This window comes from Homalodisca vitripennis, chromosome 5 (genome assembly GCF_021130785.1).
Source record: "Homalodisca vitripennis isolate AUS2020 chromosome 5, UT_GWSS_2.1, whole genome shotgun sequence".
Taxonomy (NCBI): domain Eukaryota; kingdom Metazoa; phylum Arthropoda; class Insecta; order Hemiptera; family Cicadellidae; genus Homalodisca; species Homalodisca vitripennis.
In genome coordinates, this window is record NC_060211.1 from 9,669,363 (window position 1) to 9,682,534 (window position 13,172).

The window sequence follows — 13,172 nt, forward strand, 5'->3', positions numbered from 1 at the left end:
GTTTAAATGCATTTTTATTACTGTAAAAGTCAAAAGACGTTATCGGCAGTCTAAAGAATTCTGTGTGCAACGTCAAATTACGTCGGCAGTGAAAGTGTTAACTGCTATGTTATAGTGACTTATAATGTAATAAATTAATGTCTCTTTAATAAATGAAGTATAAATAAATGAAAAGAAAATTATTATAAAGCACTGACTCTTCTTTTCTTTCAGATCAGTCTGATAGACAGAGTGCATAAGATTTATAACGACACAACCTGGCAGGATAGACAGGACCAAGATGGGTTCAAAGGGATGGGGTTCGTGATCAAGAAGATAGTTGTCCATTCCGAGGCAACCAAAGTGAGAGGGGGAGAGGCCCATTATAACATGGTTAGAGAGAAATGGGATGTTCGTAACTTACTTGAGGTAACTAATATAACTAATTTATATTATACTATTAATTGTTGTATGCAGATATTGGATTTAAAACATTTTAGGATTATAGAATCTTGTTCTGTAGTGTAGTTTTAATTTAGCAATAAATACAAAAATAAAACTTGTGGTTAGGGTTAGCCATTGTATTCTGTCAATTAGATATTATTTATGTAACTTAAATAATAACTATTTAAAGCTACTGTGATATATATGAGTTAGTGTTCAGATCCAAAAGTATAAAGTACAAACCTGTATTTATACTTATCAATAATGAATTGATAAAATTTAGTTTTCAATTCAACTGAGTAGTATTAATTTAAAACAACATTTTTGACTATACAGGTAGGTGTGCATTTTTTATTGCATTAAAGTGTTAAAGTGTTATGTTGCAAATTTTCATAGTTAATAACATATTTTATGGTGCATAAAACCTCATTGTACTTTGACTGAACAAATTCAAATTATATTTAAGCTAAATATCTAGGTTGGCTGTGAAGATTGATAATCCTGTACTGTTAATCTAATTCATCACAATTTATGTTTTTTCGTTTATTTATCCACAGTTTATATAATCACACTGTGCCAATAAACCTATAATTGTTATTTAATTGTGGATTTAAAAATCCATTTTTGTCATGATAACACACTAACTTACCTTACACATTTTAACAGTTTTTGTCAGATAATCGTGTGTTAGATATCGTACAGCATTTCATAACAATTTTATTAATTGGTTATTGGTGCATTAATTAAAATTAAATGTTTGAACTTTCAAAATAATATTTTATTTGTGGGAACAACCACAGTATTATAAGATTTTTTTTATTATAAGACGAGGTGACAACGGTTTTAATGGAAGAAGTTTGTTGTAGGTATTTTCACGTAACAAAGAGGTTAGACGGTTCTGTTTAGCGCACCTGTTCACACATCAGACGTTTAGTGCCAAGGGTGGACTGGCGACAGTACTCGGCTTGGCGTACATAGCCAGCCCCAGGCTACACTCCACAGGAGGCATCTGCAGCCACGGTTAATTGTGTTTCCTTACTCAGTCTGGGGGCTGCATGCCACTAACGAGGGGTACAGGTTGTCAACGGGGGATTGGGATCACCACTTCACACTCTGTTTTGTCTCACATCACACTCTAGGGGGCTGTGTCAGTTGTTACTACTAACAGTGTGTCCAGATTGGAGCTGAATCGTTTTCGAAAAATTAATGACAGAGATAAAAAAAATGCTGTTTTCTGAAGTGTACGTAACTAAAACAATTGTTAAAATAGTTTTTTATTGAGACTAAAACTTTGATTGAAAATCTATTAGTACAAAAATATATTTAGTCTCATGAGTAACAAATCTCAAGATTGACCAAGATTGAATGTATAAGTTGTTTCAGTTAACCCTAGAACTGGTCAGTTAACCCTATAAGTCGTAATTTACGACTCATTTTTCCTGCCGTTAGTACGGACTTATTAATATTACAATTTGGCAGTATAAATGGGTTTTTTAACTCAAAAAAGCTAGAATTAGGTTTATGGTTGGATAATAAATGCCTCATAGAGCATAAAATAAACATAAATCTAGTGGTTTTTAATGTGATAGTAAAGACAAAAAAATCCTAAATGGGTGTTTTGGGCTGGTACACTTATATCAGAAAATCACCGATCCTGTCAACTTCCACCCAAGCCAACCACCGTTAATTTAAGGTGGACCCTCTCACTGGCTTTATGAAAAACCAGTGACTCTCTGAGTGTACACCAGACCGCAAAAATCCCTAACATCAGGCACGGAAATCAAATCAGCGACTCCAAGGCTAACTCCTGCATCCGAGAGTAGCGTCTTAGACCGCATAGCCATCCTTTCAGATTTGATGTCTTGAATGTGCCCATAGCTCACTTAGAACACCAGCTGTTGCTGTTCGATTCAACTGAATTGCATGCCAGTTCTAGGGTTAAGAACTTTGTGAAAACTTCAGAAGGCTAATCAGCACTTAAAAACTAGCATCAATCCACCGCTGAGTGTATTTTTTTGCACAAAATATTCTACTTGTTGAGAGGTGAAAAAGAAACTTAAGTTGTGTAGGAAAATCATAGATCGTGGTGGGGATTACTTCTAGCCATAATTAACTATTAGCACTATAAAAAACATCAACATGAAAAAAATCCCTCTTAAACCCATCTTGAAACTGTGAATAATGTTTCAATAGGCATATTTGATGGTTTACTTCCAATGGTGACAATTTGGACTTTTTTTGTAGCGGCTAATAATATAGACAGTAGTAACAGAAACAGTTAAAGATGAGCCTGTGAAAGAGCGTTACCTTACTCACGCCCACTATCTTACTTGTGTCCATCTCACTATCAGTTTCTTCACTCACCTCATAGCTGGTACATAGTTAACATTTAGCAATAAGTCATTGGGGACATGTTCATAATTTTCAATGGAAGTCACTAATACTATAATGGTGGTGGTATATTTACTGTACAGATTCCTACTATGAAAACTATAAGTGGAATGTATATACATATGGCTACAGACATGTTAAAAAACTGTAAATACAGAAAAGCCTTAAATTTACATTAAATGTTGCACTGTTACTCATTATAGATAGCCTTAATAAGTAGACCGAAGTGTAACACTATTGTTGGCTTCCCACAATCAGTGTACTTTATCAACATGGGGCTCTTGTTTATTGTTCTTCAGGGGATTGTTAGTACCGATGTTGCTCGTATCTTCGAACTTGTGGGAAATTTTTATACTACATTGGCAGACCTGATGTTTACTACAGCCATACCAGCCTCTAACTAGCAAGTGAACTGTGGCATGAGGTTTTACCATAATGTCAGTCAATGTCCTGTAACTAGCTGTCTTGTTTTTTAATACTTAGTTACACTTGTGTGTATACAAAATCATTTCTAATAAAATTGTGAAATTTAATTATGCAATTGATTACAGTTAAATTATTAACATCAGTTTTTTTATACATATATGTAAATGTTGATGCATTCAATTTATTTAAATTCTCTATAAGTATGTTTCTTTTATGTAAACAAGATACGTTTAGGGAGGATTCAAATTTTTAAACGTAGTATTCAAATTTTGTAACATATGACGATGGCAAAAGTCTAAAATAATATTACCGTTTCAAATTATCCATTGCATTGGCAATGGATAAAGTATGGTTGAGTATCTTGTGGTTTTTACGATATATATAATTTTTCTTCAAGAGAACCTGGATACCATTATATATTTTCTTTCTATTGAGAAAGAATTGTTTCTTTTGCTATATATTACAAGTTTACAACAAAAGTGTATGTCAAGTAGTATGTGCTGTGTCTTTCAATGTTTATTCTTTTTGTTTTATAAACGTACAGTATTATCATAATTGTTCTTTTTACTTGATGTAAAACAAACATGGATTGGGTTGGGCGTAAATGGTTTGTTTGGAAATCTAATTAAAATTAATTTCGCTTTAGTCGAAACTCGAAATCATCCAGGGTTGTTGTTTTTCAAATGTGAAGTTTTCCTGCTTATAACATCCATTGTACATTTCAGTGAAGAAAATTAGACCGCTTTGGTGCAAACCATTCCACAATTTTTCCTCATGTAATGTTTTCTGCTTTTTTTTTTAACAATGCGTGTTTCATAACAGTGTTTATAATGTTTCTTTATGTAAATCACTGTTTTTGGTTAAGATTGTTGGCTACACTGGTTAGGACAGGTTTTGGAAGTGATAACAACACCCTTGCTACTGCCAGCCTGCTGAGCCTAAACACTGGTACCTAAACATCTATTCCTCACCACCAGGGGGAGTGAAGTAGGGCTGTGTCGGTGTTGAAGAAACGAGTTATTTGCTTTCAGTCAAGGCTTGTGTTGGTGAACACTGAGTTTTAGCTACAGGGGCTGAGGCATTTCTACAGTGATGGGACCAATATGTATAGAACAGTCGCATCAAGTTTATGTAATATGTTTTTATATAGTCTTGTGTATCTTGGAATTGGATGCTGAATTTGCTGTACAGTATATGTATGCATAAATTTGGAACTTGCTTGTTAATGTTAACCCTTTTAGCCCCGGCGTCCGATATATCGGACAGAGGTGGGTCTAGCTAAAATGCCCAACGTCCGATATACCGGACATCTCGAGAATTTAATGTAACTGGCTAATAATATGTATAAATGCCATCAGTTTCGATTATAGTGGTCAGTGAAGAAACGGGCTACATGCAAAAACAATAAACCTTCCAATTTGGCATCGTATTTCGTCGTCGTTGAGCGTAGTTTATTTGTCGATGTTAGCTGTCAGACGACTTCAGTTGCATTTGTTGTTGTATGCTGAGTTTTAACCTCAATTAGTTTGCATGATTGAAAGCAGTTGTTTTTCGTGTGATTTATTGTATTATTAGTAAAAAAACATAGAGTAAACGTCTTATAGAAAAGTTTACCAGTGAGTGAAAACACTTTGATAAACAATATTATTAGTGGTGAAGGTGCTATTTTTGAAAAAACAATGAACTGAGTTGTTCATACAAAATGTATATATTGTAAATATTGTCACGGAGCTGGCCGTCGCGCGGCGGCTGCGGTGGCGGCCTGGCTGTTGATCGTAAGGGACCGCCATAAATCCTTCTGCGAGAGCCATCAACACCCTCATAAATGGCTGGGCCAGTCCTTTCTTCTGAATAGGCTGATGACAATAGAAAGTCTAGAGCAGTCTTCCTGGTAAAAGACTCACTGCCATTGACTCCGGAATCTTCTAGACCTTCCAGAAGCCCACCGGTATAGGACCCTTTAGCAAGAATGCTAGAAGGTTATATAAGGCCGTCTACTGGGGAGCCGGGGGAGTTGTGAGTACCAGTGAGGCAGTGTAGTGGGTGTCGTGACACGGATCCTGTGATAGTGAGTGCCTGCGGAGATACTGCTGTGGGAATCGTCGCATCGTGGGATCGACCGGAAGATTCAGCGCAGTATTGGACAACTCCTGTGGAAGGATACGACACCGGGGAAACCGTAAGCAAATTGGACTTAAGCAGAAGAGACAGTAAAGCCACTTGTTAATTAGCTATATTTGTGATTGCAAATAATATTAGTTTTGCAGAAGCCATCTTAGTCATTTAGCAAATATTAATAATAGTAAATTGTAATTATTGGAGTTGTAATTAATAGTAATAATTGTAAATAGTAATTTCTTTCAATTAAAGTAATTATTTGTCCTTATTGTAAATTAGCTTTAATAAACATTAATTAATTGTAACTAATAATCGTGTTGCTTATTTGTAAACCCACATAAGAATTATTTAGTTTGTAAAAACGTAACATTGGTGTCAGAAGTGGGATTGATTTGTTAAAGCAACACTTTAGATATTATTTATTATTTATTTATTGTATTAATATTATTTTAAAGTAATAATATAATAAAACGATGGCTTCTAGTGGGTTTTAAGTTAGCAGATTTGAAAGTGGCTGATTTAAAACGGGAGTTAGAAGAAAGGGACTTAGATACTTCTGGGACAAAAACAGTTTTTAGCTAATAGACTTAAACAGGCGATGATTAGAAGCAGGTGAAGATCCCGAAATATTAATTTTTGAAACTGAAGCAAGTAAGCTTACCAAAAGTGTTACAATCTAACTTAACTAAAACATTGGAAGAAAAATTAAATAGTAATAGTAAAAACATTGGAAGAAAAATTAAATAGTAATAGTAAAACATTGGAAGAAAAATTAAATAGTAATAGTAAAAACATTGGAAGAAAAATTAAATAGTAATAGTAAAAACATTGGAAGAAAAATTAAATAGTAATTGTGAAACACTTCAAAATGACTTGAAAAGTATGAAAGATGAATTAGCTACAGAGTTTAATTTAAAAATTTGTAGAGTTGAAGAGGAATTTAAAAAGCAACTAGAAGCAGGTATAAATGGTTGCTCCAAACAATTAGAAGACAAGTTAAATGATTATTCAAAAGAATTTGTGATAGAATTAGGATCTTAGAGGAAATAGCTCAGAGAAACAAGGGCTCAGAAACCTGCACAGAATCCATTGTTAGCCAGAAGATGGAAAACCAGAATTAATCTACGGAACCTCAGCTTAATTCATGTCCACCAATGAGTAATGCAGGGGTGCCAACCTTCGACGGTAAGATGACCTGGGAGGATTTTCGGACACTGTTCGAGACTGCTGCCGCCGTCCACCGTTGGCCGTCATCAACAAAAGCGTCCATGCTCTGCCTTTTCGCTGCGTGGAGACGCGCTAAAGGTCCTGCAGACCGTGCCACCTGCGGAGCGCCAAAACTACGGAGAACTTGGTTAGACGACTGGAGATGCGGTTCGGACATAAGCACATGGAAACTGGTCTACAGGTCTCAACTCAGGAGTCGCCACCAGAAGTCCAATGAATCACTGCAGGAATTTGAAGCTGATATCGCACGACTTGTAAGAGGTGCTTACTCTACTTGTGATGAGGCTGTCTGCGAGAACTTATCCATCGACAAATTCCTCGACGGCCTTCGAGACGCTGAAACACAGCAGGCTGTAAAGTTGGCTCGTCCTAAGACATTACACGAGGCGCTAACACAAGCACTAGAATTTGAAGCAGTAAATACAGTCTGTGCAAGGACATGCACGTCTTCGAGGAGTCTGCGTGGAAGAAGGTTTTTAAGATAGAAGACGTAGTCCAGAGAGTGCTGGATGCGCTGAAGAACAGGAAGAAGGAAATCCGCTGCTGGAGTTGTGGAGAGTTGGGCCATCCCCGAAGCAAGTGCCCAGATAGAGCCTCTCGGGGGGCAGATGCAGGAAAACTAAAAAGGGTTGACAGGAAGGGGCAATTGTCAACCCAGCAAACTGAGGCCCCAGCGACAGCATTATTGTGGCATCTTTGTCAGGACAGACTAACAGCCTCTACATAGATGGATTAGTCAACGGGAAGCCCAGAAGCCTTCTACTAGACCACTGGGGCAACGATGACCATAGTAAATAGAGATGTTTGTTCACCTCCCAATAAAGTCACTCCAACAACCTGGACATTGAGGGACTGCGACTGGGGACTTGGCCAGTGTTCACGGGGAGACAGTTGCCACCTTCTGCATCGGGAGTACATGCTTTAAACATCGCACTCTCGTTGCTAACATCGAGGAGGACGTTATACTCGGCATGGACGTAATGATGAAACTTGGCCTTCAATTAGACCTCAAGAAAGGGGTGACGACTGTTGGCGGAGAAGAAGTCGTCCTTCAGCTTAGAAAAAATCTTTAACTTCTTCGGTGCGGTTATTAAAAGATACCACACTGCCATCTCGTGCTCAGAAGAATCGTGAGAGCAGAAGTCGACAGAACTGTACCGGAAGGACAGAACTTAATGTTAGACCCAGCTGTAAACGAAGAGGAGCTTGGCCGAGGTGTCCTTGTAGGGAAGACACTGTGTTTCAATCTTCCAGGGAAGTTCCAGTCTGCATAATGAACTTAAACGACTATCCCGTTACTTTAAAAACAAGGCAAGCTCTTAGGTACCTGTTACTCAGTTTCTTCTGTATCGCAATCTGTTAGACAGACAGCATCCTGCCACAAGAATCTTCCAGAAGACATAGCTAAATTTGTGAGAGATGCTTGCAAGGGAATGGACTTGGAACAAACTAAACAAGTAGCTAAGTTAATAACAGAGTACCAGGATGTTTTCGAAACTGCTACAGGGCCAAGAGGCAGGACGACTGTAGTTCAGCACAAGATAAATGTTGGAGACGCACAACCAATCCGCCAAATTCCTAGGAGACTACCCTGGGCGAAGAGGGAGGAAGCTGAGCAAATAACAAAGGAGATGGAGCGAGATGGGGGTGATCGAGCCTTCCAGCAGTCCATGGAATTCGCCGGTGGTACTAGTGAAGAAGAAGGATGGGACTTCTAGGTTCTGCGTGGGACTACCGACTACTCAATAAACGTCACCAAGAAGGACAGTTACCCTTTACCGCGGATCGACGACACACTGGAATGCTCTGGGAGGCGGCAAGTTCTTCTCGACCCTGGACATGAAGAAGTGGGTACTGGCAAGTAGAGATTGTTCCAGAGGACAAGGAGAAAACGGCATTTTCCATAGGGAATGGAAACGGACTGTGGCAGTTCACCGTGATGCCTTTTGGACTATGCAATGCACCAGCTACCTTCGAGAGATTAATGGAGAACGTGCTTAGAGGTCTAACTTGGGAAAACCTGTCTAGTGTATCTGGATGATATCATAGTCATTGGAAAGACGTTTAAAGACCATCTTCAGAACCTGGAAAAGATCTTTATAAGGCTTCGTTCTGCCAACCTGAAGCTTAACCTGAAGAAGTGCAACTTATTTAAAAATAAGGTAAACTATCTCGGACATGTAGTCTCGTCAGAAGGAGTCTCTGTGGATCCAGAGAAGATACGAGCGATAAAGGAATGGCCCACACCACGTAACAAACATGAGGTAAGAAGTTTCCTCGGGCTGTGCACCTATTACCGCCGCTTCGTGAAGGGTTATGCCGATATTGCTAAGCCACTGACCAAGCTCACGGAAGAACAGCGCAAGTTTGAATGGACCTCAGAGTCGAGTGAAGCATTTGGGAATACTCAAGGACTGCTCTCTGTAGTGCTCCGATCTTGGGATTCCCTCGCTTTGGAGAAAAGTTCATTGTCGACACTGACGCCAGCGACGTGGGCATAGGAGGAGTACTCTCGCAAGTTCAGGATGGCCAGGAAACCGTGGTAGCCTATTTCAGCAGAACACTATCTAAGGCCGAAAGGAATTACTGCGTCACAAGGAGGGAACTGCTAGCAGTCGTGAAGTCCCTAGAACACTTTCATAAATACCTCTATGGACAACCTTTCCATTTAAGGACAGATCACTCCGCCCTGACTTGGCTACTGAACTTCAAGAACTTGGAGGGGCAGACAGCGCGATGGGTGCAGCGGCTTCAGGAGTACAACTTCACGTCTGAACACCGACAAGGGAAGAAAACATTCCAAACGCTGATGCTCTGTCTCACGTCGTCCTTGTCCAGAAGGCTGTAAGCACTGCTCCAAGGTAGAAGAAAAGAATCCTTCGGCAGAAGTACGTTGTGTCACCGTGGAGCCTGCTAGTGGATGGGAAATGAGTGAACTTCGGAACGAGCAGCTAGGAGACACGGAGATCGGACCACTCCTGCGAGAGGTGGAAGCTGGAACTCGACCTAGTTGGGAAGACATCGCGGCTAGAGATCACCTATACAAGAGCTACTGGGCACAGTGGGACTCTATGAAGATCAAGAACGGAGTACTAATAAGGATCTGGGAAGCTCCTAACGGGAAGAGGAAAATCGAAACAGATCGTACTCCCAAGAAGTAAGAGGAGGGAAGTCCTTATGGAGTTGCATAACGGAGCGTCTGGAGGTCATCTTGGTGTCAACAAGACAGTGGAAAAGTTGCGACAACGGTTCTACTGGCTGCACCTTAGGGCTGATGTTGAGAAATGGTGCCGCCAATGTGATGTATGTGCTGGAAGCCGAGGGCCTCAAACCAGAAGTCGAGGCAGGATGCGGCCAGTACAACGTTGGATCACCCTTCGAGAGGATCGCCATCGACATCGCTGGACCATTTCCCGTGACAGACGCAGGGAATAAATATCTCCTGGTGGCCATGGATTACTTCACGAAATGGCCAGAAGTATATGCCATACCAAACCAGGAGGCATCTACTGTGGCAGGATGCTTGGTGAACGACTTCGTCTGCCGGTACGGGGGTACCCCGTGAGCTACACAGCGACCAAGGGACGAACTTCGGTTCTATCTTGATGAGGGATGTTCTTCAGCGTCTGGGAGTGCATAAGACACGGACAACCCCGCTTCACCCGCCAATCCGATGGGATGGTTGAAAGATACATCAAGACTCTCGTCGGTCATCTCAGGAAAGTTGTCTCCACCAGCCAGCGGGATTGGGATAAGAAGGTGCCAGTTTTTCTGCTGGCCTACAGATCTTCTAGCCATGAAACAACTGGTGTTACCCCAGCAAGAATGGTCTTCGGAAGAGAACTTCGGCTACCAAGTGATCTCATGTTCGGCCTACCACCTGACAAGGAGAGGCCAGCGACTGACTTCGCCTCGGAACTCGTTGATCAATTGCACGACACTCACGAGTTTGCTCGCCAGCACCTGAAGGTCGCCAGTGACAAGATGAAGGCTCGCTACGACCGACAAGCCAACTCAGCTGGATTCCAGGGAGAACAACTTGGTTTGGCTCTACAGTCCCCTGCGGAGGAAGGGAAGGTGCCCAATGCTTCAACAGGACTGGATTGGACCTTATCGTGTGGTGACACGAATCAACGACGTGGTCTACCGAATCCAAAGACACCCAAGAGGCAAGATGCTCGTCGTCCACCTAGATCGTCTAGCGTCTTACCATGGTTCCAACACTGATCGGGACGATCAGCCTTAAGGAGAGGGCAGTGTAGTGTTCACGGAGCTGGCCGTCGCGCGGCGGCTGCGGTGGCGGCCCTGGCTGTTGACGTAAGGGACCGCCATAAATCCTTCTGCGAGAGCCATCAACACCCTCATAAATGGGCTGGGCCAGTCCTTTCTTCTGAATAGGCTGATGACAATAGAAAGTCTAGAGCAGTCTTCCTGGTAAAAGACTCACTGCCATTGACTCCGGAATCTTCTAGACCTTCCAGAGCCCACGGTATAGACCCTTTCTAGCAAGAATGCTAGAAGGTTATATAAGGCCGTCTACTGGGGAGCCGGGGGAGTTGTGAGTACCAGTGAGGCAGTGTAGTGGGTGTCGTGACACGGATCCTGTGATAGTGAGTGCCTGCGGAGATACTGCTGTGGGAATCGTCGCATCGTGGGATCGACCGGAAGATTCAGCGCAGTATTGGACAACTCCTGTGGAAGGATACGACACCGGGGAAACCGTAAGCAAATTGGACTTAAGCAGAAGAGACAGTTAAAAGCCACTTGTTAATTAGCTATATTTGTGATTGCAAATAATATTAGTTTTGCAGAAGCCATCTTAGTCATTTAGCAAATATTAATAATAGTAATTGTAATTATTGGAGTTGTAATTAATAGTAATAATTGTAAATAGTAATTTCTTTCAATTAAAGTAATTATTTGTCCTTATTGTAAATTAGCTTTAATAAACATTATTAATTGTAACTAATAATCGTGTTGCTTATTTGTAAACCCACATAAGAATTATTTAGTTTGTAAAAACGTAACAATATTATATTATTTTTTTTTTTACTTTTTGAAAAATTAAACAAGTTTTAGTGTTACAATTACAATTAGTTTGTGTTATTTTACAATTGTTATTATTTCAAGAGTGTAAAAACAAGTAAACATATCTGTATACTTTTTACTGACGTGTATGTGGAAATATATGAAGAAGTGCTTATGCAGCAATACAATGAATTGGATTATCTCCTGTAATTTATCAAGGAAAGTTCTTCAAATTTTGTGTGTGTAGTAAGAAATATGTGTACAACAAAATTGCTTCATTTTTCAGGGGCTACAATTTTTTTCTACCCTTTATGTATCCAAACTATAAAATAAAAAAATAATTTTTTTTTATGTATATATACACTAAAAAAAAAACATCATTCTGTAAAAGTACTTTTTAACTATTACATCTAAAAGTACACTTATTTGTGAATAATTTAAAACAAAAACCTAAAAATTATCTTCAAAAATAAGAAAACTAGATGTATTTTCCCTCAATTCTGCAACTACGGCCCCTTTTCACCATGGGCTTTCTGGCAAGTCCATGGGAAAAATGGCTGGGGTTTAAAAGGGTTAATAAGGTTTAATCCTAGAACTGGTAATCAACATTATAATGTCAATCTGACACACGTTTTGACAGTTCATGCAGTACTTAAGTCAACACTACCACCACTATTTATATACCATTTCAAACAGAAAAAGTTCCTGGTTTCAGTGGTGAAATTTGTTTTGCTGTTTTGGTAACAGTGATGTCATAAAACTTGCCAGTAAGATCGTCTTCAGCTAGGCATTTTGAAAATTAGTGATATATCAGGGGTATGGGTTATGGCTTGTTATAGCTTTTTTCAGGCTAGAATATGCATTATTCTGGTATATTTTGGAAATTGTGTAAAAATTATTTTTTTTTTTAATTTGGAAAATAATCATACCATAGTAACAAACATAGTGGTGGTACGTCCCACCACTTTTCAGAAATAAAAAGAGTTTGAAATTGGTTATTAATTTTTTTATTGTTTTGTAATGCATGTAGTTCTCTGAGTTTTGGTATATTTTGGAAACATTTAGTGTAAGAATTAAATTTTTTGTAAATAATTGTACCTGTAGTAACAAGTTCAGCCTTTCGTGTACTATTTGTGGTTTTTACGATATGTATAATTTTTCTTCAAGAGAACCTGGATACCATTATATATTTTCTGAAACTAGATAAAATTAAAATTAAATTGGCTATTTCAGATTCTAATATTTATAATATTATTACACTTTACCAGGGGTAGTCCCGACACTTAAAAAAATATTGCAGTAATTTTTTATGGTTGATCCATAATATTTGTATACTATAATTGTCTCCACATGTTACTGAAAAATAATGTATTACACATTTAGGTTTGTAGTAAAAATGTGTTTTTTTACAAAATGTGTATAGTATGGGAACAAAACACTCAAAAATGGTCTGCCATTGGAGGAAAAATGGCTACCAGTTTGAGGGTTAAATTATAAAAGTGAAACTGTTCCAGCTTAAGGGTTAAATTATAAAAGTGAAACTTTCCAGTTCAAGGATT

General features: G+C 39.1%; 1 protein-coding gene across 2 annotated transcripts in view; it reads left to right on the forward strand.

The window, feature by feature from the left end:
- Positions 1 to 13,172, forward strand: part of LOC124361784 (ADAM 17-like protease) — a 42,961-nt gene that overhangs the window by 16,327 nt on the left and 13,462 nt on the right. Inside the window, exons 7-8 of one of the 2 annotated variants that reach the window (XM_046815756.1) lie at positions 214 to 408; positions 1,290 to 1,443. In XM_046815756.1, the coding sequence (XP_046671712.1) occupies positions 214 to 408; positions 1,290 to 1,443 (349 nt within the window). The remainder of the gene's footprint in view (positions 1 to 213; positions 409 to 1,289; positions 1,444 to 13,172) is intronic. The other variant, XM_046815757.1, reaches the window with a different exon arrangement.